At 42.7% G+C, this 24,732-nt stretch overlaps 1 protein-coding gene across 3 annotated transcripts in view; it reads left to right on the top strand.

Annotated features, from left to right (window-relative positions):
- Positions 1 to 24,732, top strand: part of GLS2 (glutaminase 2) — a 130,448-nt gene that overhangs the window by 31,198 nt on the left and 74,518 nt on the right. The window contains exons 2-5 of one of the 3 annotated variants that reach the window (XM_088473152.1): positions 123 to 210; positions 2,632 to 2,753; positions 6,894 to 7,023; positions 17,299 to 17,378. In XM_088473152.1, the coding sequence (XP_088329278.1) occupies positions 123 to 210; positions 2,632 to 2,753; positions 6,894 to 7,023; positions 17,299 to 17,378 (420 nt within the window). Of the gene's footprint in view, positions 1 to 122; positions 211 to 2,631; positions 2,754 to 6,863; positions 7,024 to 17,298; positions 17,379 to 24,732 lie in introns of those variants that run through there. The other 2 variants (XM_088473155.1, XM_088473153.1) reach the window with 2 other exon arrangements.

Genomic DNA, 24,732 nt, shown 5'->3' with positions numbered 1-24,732 from the left:
TCAGACTTCTTTGAAGTGCCTTTGCGTTAGTGTACTTCGAGCGTTTTTGACTGGTTGTGGGAACAAACATTACCATGAATCCTGTAGACTTGTTCATTTTTTCCATCTACCTTTCATTTCAGAATTGCCAGCAGTAAGCGCCTTACTAAGCTTCTCTTCTACACAATTTCTGAAGGAAAAGAACAACTTTCTGTCAACAAGTTTATTAATGTAAGACACTATATATGGATTTTTAGCATGCATGTATGAGCGGCTTATGGTTGAACTGGCACAATTCTCTGAATAGCTGCTGATAGAATGGCGGGGGGATAGAGTATCTCAGATGACCATGAACAACATGTAAACCTTGGAACTAGCAAATCACACACATACAGTTTATCAAGGGAGTATCCCATCATTTAGTTATAAGGGACAGCTGTAATTCTTATCACTCCCTCCCCCAAAATAAGCAAATAATAAATAATTGCTTGCAGGATTTCCATGGTGTGTTAGGTTTTGGTTTCCATGATTGCATGGACAGCTCTGCAACCAGTTTTGAACCAGTAGGCGAGGATGATATGGTTAGTTTGGATGAGCATATGTTCTCCATCTACTAATTAATTATATCAAGAGGGTTGCATGCACATTTCACCTTTGTGCTCGCAAACCAAATATTATTTTACATTTTGGGGGTCCTGAGGACTACATGTGGCCTTCAGGCCATGGATTGGTGCTTTAGAATATGTTCAGAGGACTTTAGGTCCAAGCCTGTGCGCGCGAGCATCTATCACATTATGGGCCGTATTCAATTAGAGGCGAAAAGCTGAGATCGGCGATAAGCGCAATGTTTCCTCTTCATTCGCCTGTTTTGAGGCAAATTTTTTGCTTACTTACACAATGCGCGTCCCCGCTTTTCACCCTATTCAATTCCAAAACAAGCGAAAACACATACGTGCACATGTATCGAATAGCGAAAAGGACAGTTTTTTGGGGGGAAATCAGTCTGTACCCCCTAAAAAGCCTGAGTGAAGGGGCTGTTATATGCAAATTTGCATAAGTGTTGAAAAATTATATTAAGCAATGTCCTTTGTGAAAAATAATTGCTGTAGTTAAATTGGGGGTACATTTAAATGGGTATTAGTATATTTTTGTATCTGTAAAGTGCAGATTAAAAAAAAATTAAAAATACACCTGCTGCGGCCTCCTGCAATCCTAAAAACAGTTGTCCCATTCATACAGCACCCAAAAATACCTGTCCCAGTTTCAAACACTTTTTAAATTGTCATCCCAAAAATTACATGTCTTTTTTAGGGTGAATTAAGATATATATTTTTTTATTTTTTTTTGCCTAATTAGTCATTAGGGGGGTGTCCAAAGGGTTCTGAACCAAGTCCCCACTTTTTTAGCCCAAAATAGGGATTTTGCACATCTTTTTTCCTGACTCTGGGTGGAGAAACTTTTTTGCCTGTTTATAACTATGGAGTAGTTATAAACAGGTGCTCAGGTGAAAACATCCTGGAATTAGTGCAATAGTTCGGAAAATGGCGAAAACCGTGCATCGGCAAAGACTTTTCGACGATCGCAACTTTTCGCCTCTAATTGAATACGGGCCTATGTATTATAAGAAAAGCACGATGAAGGTGATTGCCCGCCAATATTACCAATACATTAACCATATATGACCACATTGTAAATGATTGTGTATTTATGGTATGTAATATGTGTGTTAGATAAAACAATATATTGTACTCTATGGTGTGAACTACATTCACTGGTGATACATGCATACCACAGTACCACACTGTGCTTTGGGAGTGTCCTGTATCAATAATTATTTACAAATGTTTATTGGTAGTTAAGTTATATATTTTTGACATTAGTGATGTATTGAACATTATCTGAGGGTTATTACTAACATTGCTCAAAAGGTATAAAACAATCAGACATTTGTTTTGAAAGTCTGAAGAATTGTGCAAAAGGGAGTTAATCATTTCCATTTCTCCTGTTGTTTTCTACAGGTGAATGTTGGAGGGACAAAAGTTCATATGGGGTCATGAAGAGACGCTAGTACAGTGCAGCTTTCTGAAGTGAATGATGGAACAGTAATGGGGAAATTGGAACATGTTCTACTTTCATCTGTCCCTGTTCCAACATTTACTTTACAAAGATGGCTGTTTGCACTGTTCTGACATTTCTCCATAGACATCAATGATCTCACTTTCACGTAATGTTCAGTATATAAACCTGAGTCTTTACTTACCCTATGGGCGCAAAGACAAGCTGATCCCAATAAGCATTGGATCCAACCATTCATCACTAGAACTGAGCAACTGGCTCATCTAGATCTGGATGTGATTGTATCAGTACCACGAAGACAACCTCTTGGCCACCATTAGTAACTTGATATTTAGTTGTTACCAATAATACATGCTATGGAAAATTACTGATCAGTGAAGAGATCAATCATCTTCATTGCTTTTCTGTATTCATTTCAGAAGAACCAGATACATTAAATAATGTTTAGTGGCTTACTAAGCCCCAATTGCTTTATCACATCATATTTATACAGAAGTGTTCAAAGAAAAAGGATTTTGTGTTCCTAATGATTAAAAGTAGTAATTTTACAACTAAATATCTGTCTTAATGTTACAGACACTGAAAACGAATGGATTGCTTACGTCAGACCCCAGGCTGAAGGACTGTATGAACATACTGCATCAAACTGTACAAGAGTCAATTATAGGAGCAACAATGGACCTAGAACACTTTGAAAAGTAATTTCTCAATAATGGCGCTAATGTCAAAACTCTAATGGAGGGATTTGTGAAAACTGGTTCACATAAGATAAGTGCTGTGACCCATTATCTAACTCTATTGGAAAAATGACAGAATTTGAATCTTTGATACATTCGCAGAACCGTTTTCCTGTGTACCAGTTTTCATACATGGATCAGAGCACAGATATGATGTTCTGTGTCTTATCGTCTCTTTATCACAGCTTCTTGGGGTTTTTTTTATGTGATCTCTACAAAATAATTAAAAGTTTATACAAACTAAAAACTCCTTAAATCTAACACTTGCTATGATGTTCGGTTGGAGTGAACTTTTGTTCTGAAATGTTTTTTGGTCACTTCACATATGACATGTAAAAACCTGATTCAGACACTTTTGTAATCTGGTACCTGGTTGTGAACCTACACAGACTTCATTAAAGCCACCCATGACTTGTAGTGCACTTTTCATTTACGTTTTTTTACACTGATCCAGTTGAACTATGTGTTAGAGGGCTGACCCTGAGTTGGGAGCAAAGCTAGAAAAGCAAGTAAGTTTGCACCCAGACAAACCATGTTTTTTATTGGATGCAGGGTAAATACTGGCTGCTCTTGCACGTACAACAAATGCTCGACAACTTCATATTTACACACCAATGTAGGCTCTAGTTTGGACACACCCCTGTCAAATATAAATCTCTCTACTCATGTACAGTAATACATATGCCACACATGCTGCGCAACATGGTTTTACCAAGGGGCAAACTTACTTGCTTTTTTTGCTTTGCTCCCAATTCAGAATTAGCGCCTAGGGCCTGATTCAGAGCCACTCGCTAGATGCGATCGCTCGCACGATGTGTATGCAAATTGCGTAGGCAGTGCTATCGCACAGCAATGCATTAGCACGCCCAGTATTTCTTGAGAGCGATAGCATAGTGTATGCAGACACAGACCAGCCTGTCTTAAGACGCCCACTTGTGCAGGTCATGCCCAGGAAGTGTATGCAACCATCGGTACATCAGATGCTATCGCAGCGCTTGAGGTTGACCACACCCTGCCACAAGCACTACGAGCACTTCAGTGTAAAAACAAGCCAGGTGACGTGTACTATGATGCTGTCTTTTAATTATGCACACCTATAAAATGCCGTTGAGATGCTCAGGCACGCCTGCGTTTGCACCTCCACTCCCCCTGTTACCACCTACAAATGGCTTCCACTGCTCCTGCTCTGACTACAACATAGCTACAAAGTTATAATGGAATTTTTTCAACATTTACAAATACAAATATTTTATAAAACATTACTTTTCACTTGAAAAATGGGTACATTTCCAAATAGAAAAATTACAAATCTTTAAGACCAGGGAGTGTCCTAGACAGAGACAGCTGGATACTATGGCAGTGGTGTTGCTTATTTCAGATCATTAGCAATATAATGTAATCCAGGTGACATTATTTACCATATTGTCGTTACATGTCAGGACACAGCCATTCTCTACTCCAGTGAGCCAGGCAGAACCAATCAATACAGGAAGTCAGATCAGACATGCAAGTCCCACTCTGCAGTGGTTTTAGGTGTGGCAGGATTTGCTGCTTAGTTATAAATTAGATAAACAGGTTTCCTGTACTCAGGGGCAGAACTATGAGAGACAATGAAGGCGCCTGCCGCCGGGCTCCCTGGGGGACTTAGGGTTAAGCACTCCCCCAGGGAGGGTTAGGCTGCACTTTTAGGCACCACAGGGGGAGGTTAGTGACAGGCACCCCCCAGGAAGGGTTAGGCATCACAGGGGGGAGGGTTAGCAGTGGCAAGTGCAGGATTTTTAGTGTTTTTTTTTAATAAATAAATAAATATATATATATATATATATATATATACATACCGTGTGTGTATGTATGTATGTATGTATATATAATTATATATATATATATATATACTGTACTGTATATATGTGAGATATAGTATACACACACAGCATTCAGTACATACACGCATAGCATTTATACAGCATACATACACATATTGTAGCATACACACTCAGCATACTTACAAACACACACACACGGAGCATATATACACATAGCATACTTACACACACACACACACGGGTGCTAGCTGCGGACCTCCTTCTAGGTGCCGGGCTGCTGGGCAGCTGTAATCCTTCTCCCACGCTCCCTCTTGGTTCAGCTGTCAGCGCTTCTGCGTCAGGTGGTATGAAAGCCAGTAGATGTGGAAGCCTGACAGCTAAACAGGCAATGGCCGGGCAGCTCTGATCATGGTGGGAGGCCTGCGGCTGGTGGAAACAAGGCTGTCTCCAGCTCTAAAAAACATTTGGTCCGTCGAGGGGTTTCTGGGCACTCAGAAACCCCCCCTGCATGCACTACTGGTTAGGGTTAGGCACCACCAAGGGAGGGTTAGGATTATGGGGGGAGGGGGAGGGTTAGTGTACTTACGTGCCCCTGTCGGGATCTGTTATGATCGGGCTTCCGGCGTTGGTATTTCAACAGGAGGTTATTCCCAACCCATATATATATATATATATATATATATATATATATATATATATATATATATATATAATTTGAATACCAGTAGCCACACAATAGCCCAATGCTGCATAAAAATCTAAGACCACTGGATGGCCAGAAATAAATTAGTGGTTGTTAGTATGAAAATATATATTAGATATTATTATTATTATTATTATTATTATTATTATTATTATTATAAGTCTGAAGTTATAATAGTTAGTTTGCAATAACCATTTGAATCCGTCTTATTTAGTTGTTAATAAATCCAGTTAATTCCATATATATTTGATTTGCTTCAATTTACTACATGTGATTGATGCCAGTCAAGCACCACACAAGCAGAACTGATATACGGTAAGTCCTTTTACCTCCCAGCTGCTGGTTGTCCCTATATTGCAACTCACATAGGAGGAATCCAATAGTTGTTACATAATAACAAAATCTGCCAGTGTTCAGGTTTTTTGTAATTTAGGCAGGCTAATGATGCAGCACATCCAGGGACATTTATGCTGTAACTTCTCTAGGTAACAATTTCACAAATGTAATAAACAGGATTTTATGTGGAATCAGTGGAGCAAGTTCATGGCAACAATAAGGAACTGTGGGCCGGATTCAGACCCATTCGCTAGGCTGCATTCGCATGTAGCCTGCCGATGTTTGCAATCTGCACATGTGTATAAGACGCAGTGTGCGTGTGCGAACTAGTCCATACCCTGTATACAGATCCTCCACTAGAATGAGTGACAGGACGAGCCGTTTGTGGGTGGTGACGGGGTGGTTGATGAAAACGGGGGTTTGGTGGTGTGAAGACAGGTGTGTCTGTGCGTCTGAACGCCGTTTCAGGGGCGTGCATAATTAAGATGCAGCGTCAGCATACACGTCACATGGCTGAATTACACACAGCAGCACTCGCAGTGCTTGAGGTAGGGTATGGTCAGCCACAAGTGCTGCATATGAGTCCGATGGTACTCGATGTTACCGATTGTTTAATACACTTCCTGGACATGACGTATGTTACTAAGGGAAAGTGGGCGTCTAAATACATACCGCGATCGTACAGCAAGACATAGTGGGCGTGCTAATGTCTTGCTAGTTATTGCGGGATTTGAATATTTTTGCTGCGAACGCATCCTAGCGAGCGGGTCTGAATCAGGCCCTGTGTCCTGTAGTGAGTTATTTGCCGGAATGGAGTGCATGTAAGGATTGCAGTTGTTTAGAATAAATCCAGAACTTGTGTTGTTCCTGGCCAAGGTTCTGCAGCTCTCCAGAGCCGTCAATTATTAGAGCTCATACTGTACAAATGGGCATTGAGGCAAGGACAACAACACCTTGCACGTTGTTACTGGTTTTAAGAGTGTTGGAATAATGTTTGATATTAATTTATACTGTAAGTCAGAGGTTCCCACACTCTGCCATTATAGTCCAGGTTTTAAGGCTATCCATGCTTGAGTCCAAATGGTTAAATCAGGTACTAATTAAGTCACCTGTGCTCAAGCATGGATATCTTTAAAACGTGGACTGTAATGGTGGCGTTTGGGAACCTCTGCTGTAAGCCTTTCCATTGTGCTCTGCTCAACTATGAACATCAGCCCTGAACATCTCTCCTCTTTACAGGTGTGTACAGAGTAACATTGTGCTACTGACTCAGCTGGTTTGTAAAAGGTTTGTGATCCCAGACTTCGAGCAGTTCACGTTACACATAAACCAGCTGTATGAGAGTGCCTGCAGCATAAATAACGGGGAGGTGAGTACTCGCTATACTCGCTGTAAGTCATTATCTTTGTGTGAGGTTTATAGATGGGAAGTAAAATGTTAATTGTATTTCTACAAGTTGAATTTCTGTAGGTAAGAAACAATGTGCCTGATTCTGATGTACACACAATGCAGATTGTCATGGAGTTCAGTAATATTTTTGCTACTGCCCATGTGTGAGAATCAGAGGACAGTGGCCCTGATTCAGAGGTGCTCGCAAAAAGCGAGCGCTCGCTCTGAATGAGGGCGGGCGTTTGTTTTTTTTAGTTGCGGCCTCTTGTCCGCTCGCATAGCTGTGGTTTACCACCCACAGCTTATGCGAGCGGCCAGGTGATGGTCGCGATGGTGAAGACCATCGCAACCATCGGGCTTGCGACGAGACCCTTGCGGTAGGGTCTCGTTGCCGCAAGCCCCAGTGGACTTCCTACTCTAATAGAGCAGGAAGTCCACCTACTGACATCACGAGTGATGTCAGTAGGGCCGCCCACAAACGGCAGGTGTTCCTGCAGGAACGCCTCCGTTTGCCCAGCCACCCCCTGCCCCGCCTTCCAAACGGGGCGAGCTGTCGATCAACATCGACAGCCACCCCTTTTGGATGCGAGTGCCGGAGCGAGTGCTTTTTGCGCTCGCTCCGGGGCTCGCGCACGCGCAGTGTGCACTGCCTAACAATCGACCCACTTGCGAGCTGGTCTGAATCAGGCCCAGTGTCAGAAATGCACTGGTAATGTGCTGGGCGGTGACTGGGAGGTGAATCCTCAGACGGACTAAATGGTCCATCTTATGGGCATGCTATGAGAGTGTTGAGGCATCTCGCTACAGTTGTTGTGTACACAGACGCTTAATTGCTCCCATTCTGGGCCGGATTAAGGTCTGTGGGGGCCCCTATATACCACCATCCCCTGTAGTAATGCCCCTTATGCAGTGCCCCCAGTAGTGGTCCCCCTATGCAGTGCCCCCAGTAGTGGTGCCCACTATGCAGTGCCCCTTATATAATGCCCCAGTAGTGGTCTCCCTATACAGTGCCCCCATTAGTGCACCTTATATAGTGCCCCCAGACCCAGTAGTGTCCCCCCCTATGCAGTGCCCCTTATACAATGCCCCAGTAATGGTCCCCCTATACAGTGCCCCCAGACCCAATAGTGGTCCCTCCTATGCAGTGCCCCTTATATAACTCCCCAGTAGTGGTCCCCCTATACAGTGACCTCAGTAGTGCCCCTTATATAGTGCCCCCAGACCCAGTAGTGGTCCCCCCCATGCAGTGCCCCTTATATAGTGCCCCCAGTAGTCCCCCTTTATGCATTGCCCCCAGAAGTAGCCCTATCCCTATTCAGTGCCACCAGTAGTTGTCCTATGCATTGCCCCCAGTGCCCCCATGAAGCGTCCCCCCCTATGCAGTGCCCCTTACACACACACACACACACACACACACACAGCAAAAACACAACTTACCTGAAACCCCGCTCCTGACGCGCCCGCCGCTGTCCGCTCCGGCTCCTCTTCTCCTGCAGTATGGGAGAGACGTCAGCGTCATGACGTCACTCCCATCATCACCCGGGGGGGAGACGGAAGATAAAGCTCATAAGTGAGCTCCAGCCGGCTCCCTCTGTTGAAGCAGCAGCCAATGAGAGTCTGTCTGACTCTCATCAGCTGCTGTAACATACACACAGCTGCCGCCGGCGGCTGTGTGTATGTCACTGTGTAGTGTGGCCGCTCTTACTGCGCGGTCTACACTACACTAGCGGTGGGGACACTAGTGGCGTGTGAAGCCACCGGCTGCACCGTTACTAGTGGGGGCCACTCTGTGTGTGGAGGCCCAGGGACGACCGGCCCTGTCACCCCCCCTTAATCCGGCACTGCTCCCATTGGAGGCCATAATCTGATGGAAAATCTGCGACTAGCATGGGGCTGGTGCAAGTTTTGATGGTGCGACCGATGGTGGCATCTAAAGACGCACCAAGCAGTATTACAGCGTTTTTACTTGCAGTATTGTGAGTGACAGGCAGGAAGCATTTGGGAGAAGCAGCAGGGATGTCGGCTAATAACGCAGGCGTGTCTTGGGGGCTTGTCACATCCTGTATCTGCGATCCCATATGCAAGAATATGGCCCTAATGTCTCCTGTTACAGTGGCCATTCTAAGTAACCATAGACTCACTGAAGCAGTCTATGTTTGCCTGATCTGTGTCCTATGCTGCGTATGTGTATGTATTTGTAGACAGCTGCATTGTCTCAGGTGGGCGTCCCAGGACGCTGCTTCATTAACATATTTTACCACAGCTGCGGAGGCATTAGCATACAACTCTGAATTAGGCCCTGAGAATCCTCTATGTGATCAGAACTCACCACTTGCACTAGACGGCCAATCGTAGTTTGCCATCCATATTTGTAGCCAAATTGGAATCTTATACTGTGGCTCATTAGCTGTGGACTGATGTGAATGATTGAATATGCTCTGTAATGCACTGCGTAATATGCGTGCTATATACAAGGGATGCAATCGGGAAACCAGCTGACGTGATCCCGACAGCAGACTTCCCGACTGCTTTATCCCGGCATGGGTTAAATGACAGGCGTCTATATCTAGACGCCTGTCATTTTCCTGATGCCGGGAGACAGGCGCCCGGCATCCCGATCGAAGGGATGCCGGGTGCTGTGAGCGGACAGCCGCGGGGGGGTGTTATGTTTAGAGCACCCAGGGGGGACTTAAGGTTAGGCACCCCCCCGGGAGGGTTAGGGTTAGGATAGGGAGAGGAAGGGTTAGGGTTAGGCACCCCCAGGGGGGACTTACGGTTAGGCACCCCCCTGGGGGACTTTGGTTTAGGCAGCGGGGAAGGTGGTGGGTTAGGGTTAGGCACTTACAGGGGGGATTAGGGTTAGGCACTTGGGTGGGAGGTTAGGGTTAGGCACCCCTAAGGAGGGTTAGGCTTAGGGGGGTTAGGTTAGTATATACTTACCTAAGGACGATCAGGATTGCCAGCGCTGTCGGGCTGCCGCTGACGTGATCTGTCCATCTGTTGGGCTGCCGCTGCCGGGACTGCGGCCGGCGGTATTTCATACCGATTCCATATACAAGAGTGGTTTAATAAGTAAAGTAACAAGACCTATCACATGTGTAATGTTCTCTATTTCATTCTAATTTCCTGCCAGGCCAGACAAGGTAGACCACTACCGTTAGACTGTGCCTCATATCAGTCATACTGTTCCATCATCAGTTGTAAGATGGCGGGGCTAGCGGAAACATGGCCAAACATTGCGCAGTGTGATCAGATTCCTGCGTCTAAAGGGCACATCAGCAGCTGAAATTCATTGCCAACATGGCGAGGTGTACGGTGATAACGTCATGCCACGGTAACAGCTTTGATAATGGCAGGACAGACGTTCAAGATAAGCAGCGATCTGACCAGCCAAGCACGTAGACCACAGATGACAATTTGTGCTGCATTGAAGGTCTGATGCAGGAGGCCAGGCGCATAGTGATATTGCTGATGAACTGAACATCTCAGTGGGTACTGTGCACAACATAGCTGATGAGCAACTGGGGTACAGGAAAAGTGGTCACGCTGGGACCGAAGCAACTCACAGAAGTTCTTAAAGTCAATAGAATGGGATTACTGTATCTCTCGTGCACTTGACGTGGTACCGCGAGGAGAGAGTGCAGTTCCTGTAGTGTATTGTTATGGATGATACATGGATGCATTATGTGACATTGGAGGTGAATCAAGCATCTATGATATGGAAACATGCATTGTCCCCACCTTTAAAGAAATTCAAAACAACTCCATCAGCAAAGAAGGTCATGGCGACAGTGTTTTGGGACCACAAGGGTGTGCTTCTTGTTGATTTCATAACCAAGGGAGAACCTGCGAATGCTGTCCTCTATTGTAACACATTGAGCCTGCTGTGGAGGGCAATTAGTTGAAAACGACCTGGGTTGCTGCGAACAGGTGTTGTATTGCTGCACAATATCGCCAGGCCACAGTCAGCCAACTGCTAGTGTGAGTTGTTGCAGTGCTACCATTGGGATGTACTGGACCATCCTCCGTACAACCCTGACCTGGCACTGAGTAATTTCCATCTCTTGGACCATTGAAGAAGCACCTGGGTGGAAGGCGATTTGCAACCAACAGTGAAGTTCAGCAAGCTGTGATGTCCAGATGCCTTGGTGTACCGTTGGGACAAACGCTTAGACAAGTATGGAGACTATGTGGAAAAATAATCTGTATTATGACCATAGTATTGATTATACTAGGGGTGAGCGGGTTCGGATTTCTGAAATCCGAACCCCCCCGAGCCCCCCCGATCCGAGGCCGATCCGAGTCAGGCTCGACTTTTCCCGCCTGACTCGGATCTGAAATCGAGGCAAAACGTCATCATCCCGCCTTCCGAGTCTCGCGGGTTTTGGATCCTATATAAGGTACCTGCGTCGGCGCCATTTTCTCACTCGGCTGTGGACAGTGAAGAGGGAGGGTGGGAGTTAGGGCTGGCTGGGCTGTGTAGTGCTGTGTAGTGTAGTGTAGTGCAGAGTAGTGTTGTGCTGTGCTGTGCTGCGCTGTGCTGCTGTTGTCCACTACTTCAAAGTCCATAGGGGCTGGCTGTGTTGTGCTGTGCTGCTGTTGTTAATAGGGGCTGTGTCCACTACTTCAAAGTCCATAGGGGCTGGCTGGACTGTGTTGTGCAGTCAGTTCTCCATAGGGGCTGTGTCCACTCCAAAGTCCTGTGCAGTGTCCCAGTCCTAAAGGGGTGCTGTAGTGTTGTCCAGGGGGTGCTCTGTCCATCAGGGGTGCTCCCCCCAAGTGCTAAAAAAAGAATATTTTTTGTGTGTTTGTGAATTGTGTGCGCAGTAGCTGCACGTGCATCAACAAAGTAGTGCCAAGCGTGCGCCTGTGTCATAAGTAAAGGGCCAGCTGGCTTGACCGTTAAGGGTGCTGTAACCCCCGAAAGTACACTCCAGTCCAAACCCAAAAAAAAATTATTTTCTGTGTTTGTGAATTGTGTGCGCAGTAGCCGCACGTGCATCAACAAAGTAGTGCCAAGCGTGCGCCTGTGTCATAAGTAAAGGGCCGGCTGGCTTGACCGTTAAAGGGTGCTGTAACCCCCAAAGTACACTCCAAACCAAAAAAAAAATATTTTCTGTGTTTGTGAATTGTGTGTGCAGTAGCCGCACGTGCATCAACAAAGTAGTGCCAAGCGTGCGCCTGTGTCATAAGTAAAGGGCCGGCTGGCTTGACCATTAAAGGCTGCTGTAACCCCCAAAGTACACTCCAGTCCAAACCAAAAAAAAAATTATTTTCTGTGTTTGTGAATTGTGTGCGCAGTAGCCGCACGTGCATCAACAAAGTAGTGCCAAGCGTGCGCCTGTGTCATAAGTAAAGGGCCGGCTGGCTTGACCGTTAAAGGATGCTGTAACCCCCAAAGTACACTCCAAACCAAAAAAATATATATTTTCTGTGTTTGTGACTTGTGTGCACTGTGGCTGCACGTGCATCAACAAAGGAGCAGCGCCAAGCGTGCGCCTGTGTCCCATAAGTAAAGAGCCGGCTGGCTCATTTCTTAAAGGGTGGTGTAACCCACAAAGTGCACTACTCTCCAGCAAAAATAAAAAAATATTTTCTGGTGTTTGTGTGCGCTTTAGCCGCACGTATATATCAATATAACCTAAATGGAGGACCAAACTTTCTCCGATAAAAATAAAATAGGGAAAGATCAAGAACCACTTCCTCCTAGTGCTATTGCTGCTGCTGGGAGTTGTTCATCATCCCAGAGAGGAAGTAGGAACATCACTACTTTTACTAAACAATTGACCCTCCAACAGTCCCTAGCGATGAGGATGAAGTACGACAGCAGTCATCCTGAAGCAAAACGTATAACTGAGGCCTTGACTGCTATGTTGGTGTTAGACGTGCATCCGGTATCCGCCGTTAGTGCAGTGGGATTTAGACAATTGATGGAGGTAGTGTGTCCCCGGTTCCAAATCCCGTCTAGATTCCACCTGCATCCTCAAAGCAGCAGCGACAAGCGTGCGTCTGTCTGTTAAAGGGTGGTGACACCCTCAAAGTGTGCTACACAAACAATAAAAATATTCTTCTTTTTTCTGTCTTTGTGAATTGTGTGGGCTGTAGCCGCACCTGCATCCTTAAAGCAGCAGCGACAAGCGTGCGTCTGTCTGTTAAAGGGTGGTGACACCCTCAAAGTGTGCTACACAAACAATAAAAATATTCTTCTTCTTTTTTCTGTCTTTGTGAATTGTGTGGGCTGTAGCCGCACTTGCATCCTCAAAGCAGCAGCGACAAGCGTGCGTCTGTCTGTTAAAGGATTACATCGGTGACAGCATCCAAGTAGGCATGTCAGACAGTCCGTACCTGTACTGACAGGAAAAAGAAGCAATTTGGAGGTCCCTGTACAAGCTGGCTCTGTTTTACCTGAGTTGCCCCCCTCCAGTGTGTACTCCGAAAGAGTGTTTAGTGCAGCCGGGAACCTTGTCAGCGAAAGGCGTAGGAGGTTGCTTCCACAAAATGTGGAGAAGATGATGTTCATAAAATGAATTATCAACTCTTCCAGGAAGACCAGCCTCCAGAACGTACAGAGGGACCTGTGGTTCCAGCGGGGACGAATTAATACTCTGTGAGGATGAGGATGTACACACTGAAGAGTGTGAGGAGGATGAGGATGACATTTTGCCTCCGTAGAGCCAGTTTGTGCAGGGACAGATTAATTGCCAGCTTGTTTTGTGGGGGCCCAAACGAACCAATCATTTTAGCCACAGTTGTGTGGCAGACCCTGGCGCTGAAATGATTGGTTTGTTAAAGTGTGCATGTCCTGTTTATACAACATAAGGGTGGGTGGGAGGGCCCAAGGACAATTCCATCTTGCACCTTTTTTTTTTCTTTGCATTATGTACAGTTTGGGGCCTAGTTTTTCAAACTGCCATCCTGTCTGCCACTGCAGTTTCACTCCTAGATGGGTCACGTGTTTGTGCCGCCCACTCGTGTCGCTTAGCATAGTCATCCAGCTACCTCGGTGCAACCTTTTGGACATAAAAACACTATTGTGAGGTGTGAGGTGTTCAGAATAGACTGGAAATGAGTGGAAATTAAGGTTATTGAGGTTAATAATAGCATAGGAGCAGAAAAACCTACAAATTCTGTGATTTTAGCTGTTTTTATGCTTTTTTTCAAAAAAATACAGATCCAAAACACAAAACCCAGAACCCAAAACACGGAAGGGTGGTTTTGGCAAAACCAATCCAGATCCAAAACACGAAGAAAGATCCAGATCCAAAACCAAAACACAAAACACGAAAAGTGGCCGGTGCACACCCCTAGATTATACCTATATGTACGAGTTGAATACATTTATACATTCAGAGGTTTTGTTACCTTTAATTATTAAATCACCCTCGTAAATTGCTGTTAATAAATAATAAACTAAATAAATAGGTGTCAATATTGGATTGTGTGTGGCCAGCTTGAGAATTCAATATATATTTAAACATTAACAGCTTTGGAGGAATAGATAAGTGATTGATAGTACCTAATACTGTGGTATGTAAATTGACAGTACTGAAACAACCGTGTTTCCAAAAACGAACTTATCTGAAAAATTGATTCCGTTTTCAGCTTTTTATTTCCTGTGTCCCTCAGAGCTATGCCGTTATTTGTAAAAATAAAATAATAAACATAGGGTAATACTGTTAAATAATTTAAAGTGCTTATGTGCATATAAATAAGGGGGTACCAGTACCAAAAATTCTCAAAAGTGAACTGTCAGTGTACAATCATTTTCCATGCATAGACCTAATCAGTAGTTAACAATTAAATAATCGCCTGCGCTCCACGCAAATAGAGGCTGCTCAGGAACCAATATGATTTTCACCTATCACAAAAAAATCCATATAAAATAAACAATGCTGTTCAAGCGCTATTTAAAGGTACACACCCGAAAGGATATCTAAAATGAGACACACTTAAAAATTGTCATTATTTCCTCACAAAAGTCACTTCTCTGTAAAATGAATCCTCCTCATAGTCATTGGTCTAATTCAAGATCGTACGTTCCTCTGGATGGTTGTAGTCAATAATATACAGCAATATCCTGGTTCCTCCAACTGTCCAGGTTTTCAACACTATTACCCCTCAGTGTCAGTATTAGCTCAGAATCTAAATATTTTTTTAAATTATATGCAAATAAATGCGGAGCTCTGAGGGACACAAGAAAGAAAAAGTTGAAAGCAAAATTATCATTTTGGATAATCAAGTTTTCTGTACTATTTAGTACGTGTGCAGCTTGAGGGGATGAAAACACTGTGATTTAAAAAAATAAAATTTACATGCTACAGTACACTATTATACCCCTTTTACACTGGCCAAATAACCCGGGTACTTGCCATAGCAACCCAGGGCACGGCTCAGTGTAAACGGGTCCCTGAAAGATAACCCGAGTCCAGTGACCCAGCAATCCAACCCGGGTAGCGAGCAGGGTTGGGCACGAGAAGGACCCGGGTCCTGTTTGCAGAATAGGAACAACCGGCTCACCAACGTTTGGAGATGATGCCATCTCCAAACGCCAGCAGAACAGTTCCAGTGCATTCATGTGTAGTGTAAATGACGCCATCTTGGGAATAACCCAGGTTGGAGCCGTGGTGTGGAAGGGGTCTGACCCGTATTGGAAACGTGTTCCAAATCCTGGGTGAGCCCTGGGATTTTGGTGCAAAAGGGGTATTACTGACAGATTGGTTTAGTGTTTTGTCTTTTCTTTGACACAGTATACTTATGTAATCGTATATATGCCCAGGTAATCATTTAGTACAAACATTTCTCATAAACTGTAAAGATTGTTTTAATAGTTGACAAAACATGTTTATATTTTCATTATAATGTAATCTATTTTAAATGAAGCAAATCCAGATTTGCACAGGGAACAACGCATATTAACATTTCTGTGTACTCTCTGGGATGCTCTGAGCAGTGCTGTACCTCCCGGCGCTAGCGGCCTTGCCCCTTCGGCGTGACACCATGATGTCATCTGGTCAGGGGGCATAACCGGCACAGGGCACAATGACGGCTAGTTACAGCACTACTCTGACATGTGCTAATGGGCATGGGTTGCATCTCCACACATCTTTCTCCCCGGAGTCCATATTGAGTGGATGGACCCTGAGACTCTCCTGCAGTTACTAGCAGTATGAGTGTCCTAGGCTGCTGCAAGTATACTAGAGTACCACAGCTGTATTAGAGGGAATGACCTTTACCACCCGCCGGCGTCCATTACACCCAGATGCCCGGAGCACTACAATGCCCAGTAATACCCCAAAGGGCTCCAGGCTGCTTCTACTCTATTGCAACTGTACCTGTTATATCCCTGTGTTATTTGCTACCTTCTGTTTCTACCAGGTTCAATAAACCTAAAAATTGGTTAAGTTATATCACATGTGGCCTAACCACCACCGGCACCAAACAACACATTCATCACATATACTCTGGCACAAACAATTATCCACCAATGTCTGATGTACATTACAACGCAACGCTGCTCTGCTAATAGGTTATGGGTCCAGTACCAAGACACCAGTCTCGTGTTAATTCTATACTCTGCTATTACAACTCTAAATCAGGTCCCCTGTATTTCAAAATGAACAACAATAAGCAATACGTTTTAATGAATTTAAATTTTATATTTAAACGTCACTGTCATTCTAATAGTGTGTCTAAAGACTAGATAGTCGGCTACGTGAATGATTGGCGCATGAGATATAAAGTGACACTTAGCTGTTGTAATATAGCCAAACACATATCGACACTGACAGTAATATAGGGTAATCAGCCCAATATTGTAAACTGTAGACTTAAAACAAGAATGATGTCTGAAAGTTATCGATCAGATTAGTGTCTGACACATTGGAGATAATCACTAACAGCCTGCCCATGAGGTCATCTTCTGACTGCAATAACAGGTCCTTTTGCCAAATTGGGCAGTGGCTCTGCCGCTGTCTATGATTGGCCAGCATTGAACCTGCACGCAGAGATATAAAATCAATAAAACAGGCACAAAGAATGTTAACCTTGGATCATATTGGTGCAAAATTGCTCAATAACCGTGCCCCATACTTAAAATAAAAAATGTTTTTCATTATTGTGTTCCTTTAACAATATTATGGTCATAAGATATGTTTTGGTTCAGTTTGTATGTATTAGTTTATTTTGCTTGTATTGTGTGAGTATACTTTTCTTCCCAATATAACTTACTTTTAGCTTCTCGTTCTTCTCACTTTAGGTTGCTAACTACATTCCTCAGCTTGCCAAAGTCAGCCCTCAGCGGTGGGGCGTATCTCTCTGCACGGTAGATGGACAGAGGTGAGAAAATGACATTGTCCCAAATGTCCATATTATTATTAACTATGAAAGTACTGACTATATAATAACAATCGAATATCACATATATAAACTATGTTCTCTCACGTATGCCACCATCACCAAAACGACCTGGGAGTGCATTGTTGTGTTTCAGTCATAAGACCAGAAAAATGGGGATATTATTTACCAAATGCCCAATGTAATATTTTTCAATGAAATGGCTCCATATTATCTGATCTTGTTGTGGTTACAGAGGCGGCCAACATGACTATAAAATACAAAGATAATATATGACCACCGAACATTTGTTCACCAATATGAAATATCCAGGACAAGTACTTAACTTTAGTTTACGTTGTACAGAAAAGGAGGCTACACAGATTTGGAAACTATTGGGGAAACTTTTTTTTACCAGTCCTCATAGCTGATTCTGACACCAGCGCTGGTTCTCTGGTGCTTGCAGCAAGCAATACAGCTTTACAAAAGAAATAAAATGTACACAGGCACAGCACTTACCACTGACAGTACAATTCAGAATCGGACTAGGTAAAGGGCTGCTGGTAGGAGAGTTGAAGATCTGCCCATATATGTTCTAGGCATCCTGCTAGCCAGATGCAGGGGCCATGGGGCAGCGATGAGCTCCTGTGCCATTGGCGATGGCACAACTTGCACACCCCTCCCTACAGCCCTGTTTACTTTGATTTTGATTTATAGCCGACCATGTGGACAGCTGGGCAACTGGTCATCGTCATGCTTTCATGATGATAGGCCTATGTTTATGTGGAGGATTGGGGTTGTAGTCCCATCAGCCCCATTGTTAGTTTGCCCCTGCAAAAATAGAAATCAATATACCTGTGATGCCATGTTACAGTTTCTAGTGATAAACTTAACTTTTATTAGTTCATTTAAAATAAATAAATAAATGAGGTTAATTACTTTGTGAAAATTGAAACATTACAATAGAAAAGATGTGTCAAAGAAATATAATATATTAAAATTGACACTGTGTTACTGCTAACGCTTATATTTATAATATATACCTACTTAATAAAGCTTTATTTTGATATTTAACCAATTCTAATGTTTGTTATGGCAGCTTTATTAGTGTTGCAGCATTAGTTATTCTACATCCCTTCATTTCAGTGATAACTAATATGAAGGGGAGACTCGCAGCCAATGGAGCTTGGCCAATTTCCTTCTATTAGATTGCAATATTTTTTCCAGGGAATGATAGATCTACTCCTACGATATAGCAAAATAGTTTTTTAGGAATTTTAGTAATTCGACCATCTTATATATACTCCCGACTAATTAGAATAATAATGTAATTTAAGTTATTTTATCTATTCATTCCTACCTGCTGAATTAGTTCATTATTACTCACTTTTAATAATTATTTGAAGCTGAGCTTATAGGAAGAAGATGGACAATTGCAGTCTCCCTATCTGTTCCTGAGTATAACCATTTATAGAATAGGTTGACCATGCTTTACATTAAAATATTGGGCCTTATTCAGTTTCGGACAGAATTGCAAAGCTTCTCGCAAGCAGCTTTGCAATTCCATCCTTGCAAATATGCAGGAACAGATTATAGGCAGGGCGGACGGGGCGGTCATCCAGGAACCCCCACACTCAGTAAATGTTGTCTTGAACCGGGCCTCTCTGACCCTCCCTTGGCTGGCTCCTGGGAACATCACTGTCACTCACTTTTGATTTAAGACGAAGACCGCTTTTCTCCGCCTCTACAGTGGGTGGCCAAGCAATGACTGACTAAGCCCCGCCACCTGTGCTGATAATGCCGCGATTTGTGGGTGTATGGGTAGGGGGCAGGCCCTAATGCCATGACATGCCAACCCCTGTCAGGAACATGATGAAGCAAGCAGGTAGTGTGTGTGCTCGTGTCTCTGTCTCTCTCTCTTTCCCTCTCTTTTCTCTTTCCCCCCTGTCTTCCTCTCTTTTCCCTTTCTCTCCCTAGGTAAGGGCATCATAGTGGCTGCGGGGAGGGGGGGGCAGTGGAAATTTTATTGGCAGGGGCCCCCAGAACAGTTGCCCCGGGGCCCCTGCAAGCCTTAATCCGGCCCTGCAAATATGGTAATGCAGCAGGAGGCATCACACCTCCTGCTGCATTACTTATCCAAGCTGCATTGTCCAATATTGATATTGTTAAAACTATTAATTCTAATTGATGTTAATACAATTGAGTCCACCCAAATATTGGATAGATGTGAGATCATATATTCAGGCTCATTCATTCATCACACTGATTATTTCTGTGTGGCGTGAACCAGCCACTTTGGTCCTGATGCTGAATCACACACTGCATCTACATTTTCGAGCAGACTGCGCAGGCATCTGATTTGCAAAACATGATGTTCTCATGCGCTGTATGATGTGTCCTAAGTGGCAAGTGCAGTAGGCGCATGTGTGCTGCATCTTGGGCAAATTGAGGCTAGAGTGAAATAGGCATTTCTGGGTGGCAACTGTGAGGCATCAGCATGTATCTAGATGCTCGGAGCGGCTGTTTCTGATGGGAGTGTCATAGGTGTGTATGTACAGCTCCATGCAATTCTGAGTTGTGCGTACAAGCAAGGGAAGCCATCTCTAATGGATCTATTGCTCCTAGCTTCCCTGTGGATGTGCAATACCGTCCACATCTGAATCAGTCCCTTAGAACCATTACAAGTCAGCAGGAGGCTAGAAACTGATAAGGTTTCAAATTGGCCACCGGCCTAAATATCACTTTATGGCTCCATGATGTGCCATTTTTATCCTATATTTACCAAATGTGGTGCCAAAAGGGCAAATAAAATCTGATACAGTAATATCTGTAAAATTGCCTTGTTTATATTGCAGTATCGCAGGTTGTGGGGATGTCTGGGCACAGGTATAGATGCACTATATTGGCGTAATATTAATGTAACCAGAAGTAAGTATGTTTTTATTGATAAACATCTCTTACAGACCAGGGGAACGGCAATGGGCGCTGCATGTGTGCCCATGTACGCCAATCTATACCTGGGCTGGTGGGAGCAGGAATTTGTGTTTAGTGAGATTAACAACCAATTCACTCTAAACATAATACTATGGCTGAGGTACATAGACGACATTCTCCTGGTCTGGAAAGGCACGAAGGAAGAGCTGCTCGAATTCATAACCATACTAAACACCAACACCTTGAGTCTACATCTGATATCAGACATTAGTCACACAAGTTTGACTTTCCTCGATCTACAAATAACTAAGAATATTAATAGAGATGTCATAACGGATCTATACCGCAAAACTACAGCTACCAATAGCCTTTTGCATAACAACAGCTCCCATTTTCCCCCAATACTGTTGAATATTCCAAAAGGTGAATTTCTCAGTTTAAGGAGACATTGCTCAGATGACAACATTTTCAAGGAAATAAGTAAACAACTTACTAAAAGATTGAGGGAGAGAGGATACAGTCATTGCTCCATTAAGAGGGCAATCAAGCATACCTCCCAGATCAAACGAGATAACCTGATCTTTCCTCCCAACAGAAGATAAGGGACAAGAAAATGAGGGTATGCGTTTTGTTGGCAATTTTAGCAAAAATGGCAGGATATTAAGAGTATAGCCATAAAGAACTGACCTATCCTCCTAATGGATAAAGATCTGAAAGAAAAACTACCTCCTAAACCATTGATGAGCTGGAGAAGATCCAGAAATATTAGAGACTCCATTGTCCGTAGTCATTTTGAGAAAAATCCTAATAAAATTTGAAAACTGAAAGGATCCCATGCATGTGACAACTGCAGGGCTTGCACATACATGAAAAGTAGAGAAACAGTGGACGACAGGTATGATAACAATAAGAGATCAAGATATTCATCAACTGCAACACATGTAGTGTTATATACTGTATTGAATGTATTTGCGGATTAAGGTATGTGGGGATGACATCTAGGAAACTCAAACAAAGGATATTAGAACATGTTGGTAATATCAGGAATGTGGAAACTGAAAGGATGAAGATGAGATAGATTACGACAGTGGCCAGACATGTCTCTCTTAAACATAATGGACAACTCAAAGTGATCAGTGCATATGGCCTGGAGAATATTAGCCTGGGCATCCATGGAGGAGACATGATGCAAGAGCTACTACGCAAAGAAAGCGAATGGATATTTACTCTACAAACACTTACTCCATGTGGCTTAAATGAAAATATAAATTTTGGAGCCTTTCTTTGATCATATAAAATTTTATATTCTTGTTAATAATTTTACCGATGGATGGAACTAATCCCTTACCACCAATACATTATAAATATTCATCCCCTCATCATCTCCATCTCTTCGTAATCCCTCTTTGTTCCCCTTTCTCACTCTAATTTTTTGAGTGTTTACTAGGACTACATATTCATATTGTGCTTAATTACGCTACAAGTAGCAATCTACCTGTTGTCCCTCTTTAACTTTATTTGTATTTCTGTACATATATTATTTTATTTTATTTTTACTTCATTTTATCTACAGATGTTGTAGATAGGAACAATTTCCCAACATATACCCTATTTATGTCCTAAATACTTGAGACAGATTCCAATTATCACAGCCACTGGTCTGCTATATTTTCATAATGTTATACTGTCTAGGGGTGCCCATCACCAGGTTTATATTTTCGTGACCCCCTTCCTATTATTTATATATTTTTAATACCCTGCCCTTAATAGGTGGAAGTTATATTCACTATATAGGGATATATATATTTATTCATAGGGATACAACATAATTAGACTTTTCTTGGTGAATATTAGATAATCATAGATAGTGTTACAACAGAGTTATTGATATAAACAAGTGTTCTCACACCCATCCGTCCATTAGAATTGCAGGTATCTGTGATAATAGAAACGATCCAACATATTGTACTTTTGCTATCCCTGTCTATTTACTCTGAATGTACACATCCAGCTCCGTATGTAACCTGACCCCGCCCCTTGACATGATGAGTCAGGGGACTCCCAGAGACCAGATGCCGATGGAGCTAAACCCAGCCCACTGTGATGACAAGCAGGGGGAACTCCCAAGTCACGTGTGTATGTTTAGACATCATGCACGCACAAGTGACTTTTCTCCTCCCATAACAGGGGCTCTGATAGGTGGATGACGTTAGTCACACAGAGCTGGAGATCACACTTCCAGATATAAGCTGGCAGCCCACAAGGGCAAAACAGGGATCTTGAAGAAGCCGCAGGGTGAAACGCGCATTGTCCAGTCCAGGTTATAGGAAGGGACCATACGGAATGTGCACACGGTGTCCCTTATTCCATTAAGCAAGCTCCCTCATGCAAGGCTGATTACAGGCAGGACTGCCAACTGGTAATGTACACTCTACTTTGTTCTATTGTAATCCTATGCAGATAGTGGGGATCATCCTCACCAAGAGAATCATTCCCCCATATCTGCAACAAGAGGATTATGAGTCTATGTATCTTAGTAGGACATCCAGAAGTTTGGCTACTAGGCATTCACTGTGATATATTTGCACATGCCTAGATAGCACTGCAGGACTTGTATGGAACAGAGACTTTCCTTTCCTACTATTCTTTACCAGTCCGCCTGATACCTATGATTGCTTATGTCAGAATGCACTAAAAATATGTATGATAATAGTAATATCAGTTTTTGCCTATTTAGAAAATTGTGAGGGAGAATTTTTCTGATATTCCTCGAGAGATTAAGATGATAAACTGCCAATTGGAATTATATTTCTTTATACGCAGCAGGAATTTTATGTATACAACTATTTTATGTATACAACTATCCTGTATATTATTTGATAAATTTGCAGATTGCAACTATTATACTTCCTCCAACGCAGCAGAAATTCTTGCTACAATATTTCACCCCAAATGTTGGAGAACTCATGCAGCTCTCCTAATATGCATGGATTATTTTTTTGTTTATGTATTGGTGACAAAATTATGTCTTAAATTGGATTATTAGTTATACCTTTGCCCATTACTGTTGTGTATATCAGAGGCACAGTATATCAGAGGCACAGTATATCAGAGGCACACAGCAATTCAGCTGCTCATTAATATATGCATTTATACACACCAATTATTTTTATTATTATTATTTTTATTTTATTTTCATACACCTCTTTTTTTTCCCTGAACTGTTCTTTCTATACTCTCATCAGTTCCATATCTGGGAACTGACAGCAGAGGCAGGAAAATGTATCAATCATCTGTATTTGGAGAGGGTAACTCTCATTGACCACCTCTGCCGACGGGCATGTGGTCAAAAGCAGATTATCACTCCATAAATTCATGCAGATGCTATTCATGAACTATACTATTACAATCAAGGGCTAGACCTATACAATGTGACCTATACTTATGTAGCTAAGGAGTATTTATACCTATGTAGCTTACATTTGCCCTTGGTGCAGAATTAAGCAATATCCCAACAAATGAGGTCAACACAAGGAGCTTCTTTGATAATAACTTTGTGTGTATAGATATATAAAGAGGAAAACGGTTACCTACACTTACTGACTTTGGCTAGTCATCAGATAAGTTCATTGAAATTCTTTTTAATGTAATTGTTTCTATATATGTTTTTTGTGTGTATGTAATAAAATTGTGTTTACAATTACACTATGAGAGTGTTCTCTCTCTCTCCCTATATGCGTGGGGCTTGGTGAGATACTGTGAACCAATTATACTGACCTGTGTGTGGGGGACCCGGAGACATCCCTAAAAGGATCATATACTATAGGCCTCTGTTTAAGGGCAGCACGGTATGCAGAATATATATGTGTGTTGCGTGATTACTTCCATAAATTGTATTACACTATGAGGCGCTTGTTTCCACCTTTATTTATATATATATATATATATATATATATATATTACATCCTTCTAGAGCGATTGGAGAATTATATCCAATTTTGTCACCTTGAGTTTAATACGTTTTTATCCAACTCCTGGAAGGAGGAATGGTGTGCCATTTGAGAGATACACATTCCTTTCCATCTATGTTACGTCACGTCTGTCTCTATTTTGTATCAATGTTGTTAGTCAGATCAGATCTATAACGAGATCTCAATAAAAGTTAAGTTTTAACTTAGTAGAGTGTCCCCAGAAAAAGAGTCTTCTTTTTCCCTTTATATTGCAATTTACTAGCTCTATCTCTATTCCCCACTATTATATTTATAGCAACATTGATTATGATCTTACAGTATCTCATCATTTACTCAGAAAACGGATAATATGTCTGTTTGTGTTTTAAATAAATTAGCTTTTTTACATTTGTGCTTAAGTCTAACAAATTGCGACCTTGATATATTATTCTCCATTTAGGAAGATGACAACT

Source organism: Taudactylus pleione, unplaced genomic scaffold (genome assembly GCF_031769625.1).
Source record: "Taudactylus pleione unplaced genomic scaffold, aTauple2 ptg000130l, whole genome shotgun sequence".
NCBI lineage: Eukaryota > Metazoa > Chordata > Amphibia > Anura > Myobatrachidae > Taudactylus > Taudactylus pleione.
This window is presented reverse-complemented; position numbering and strand designations above follow the sequence as displayed.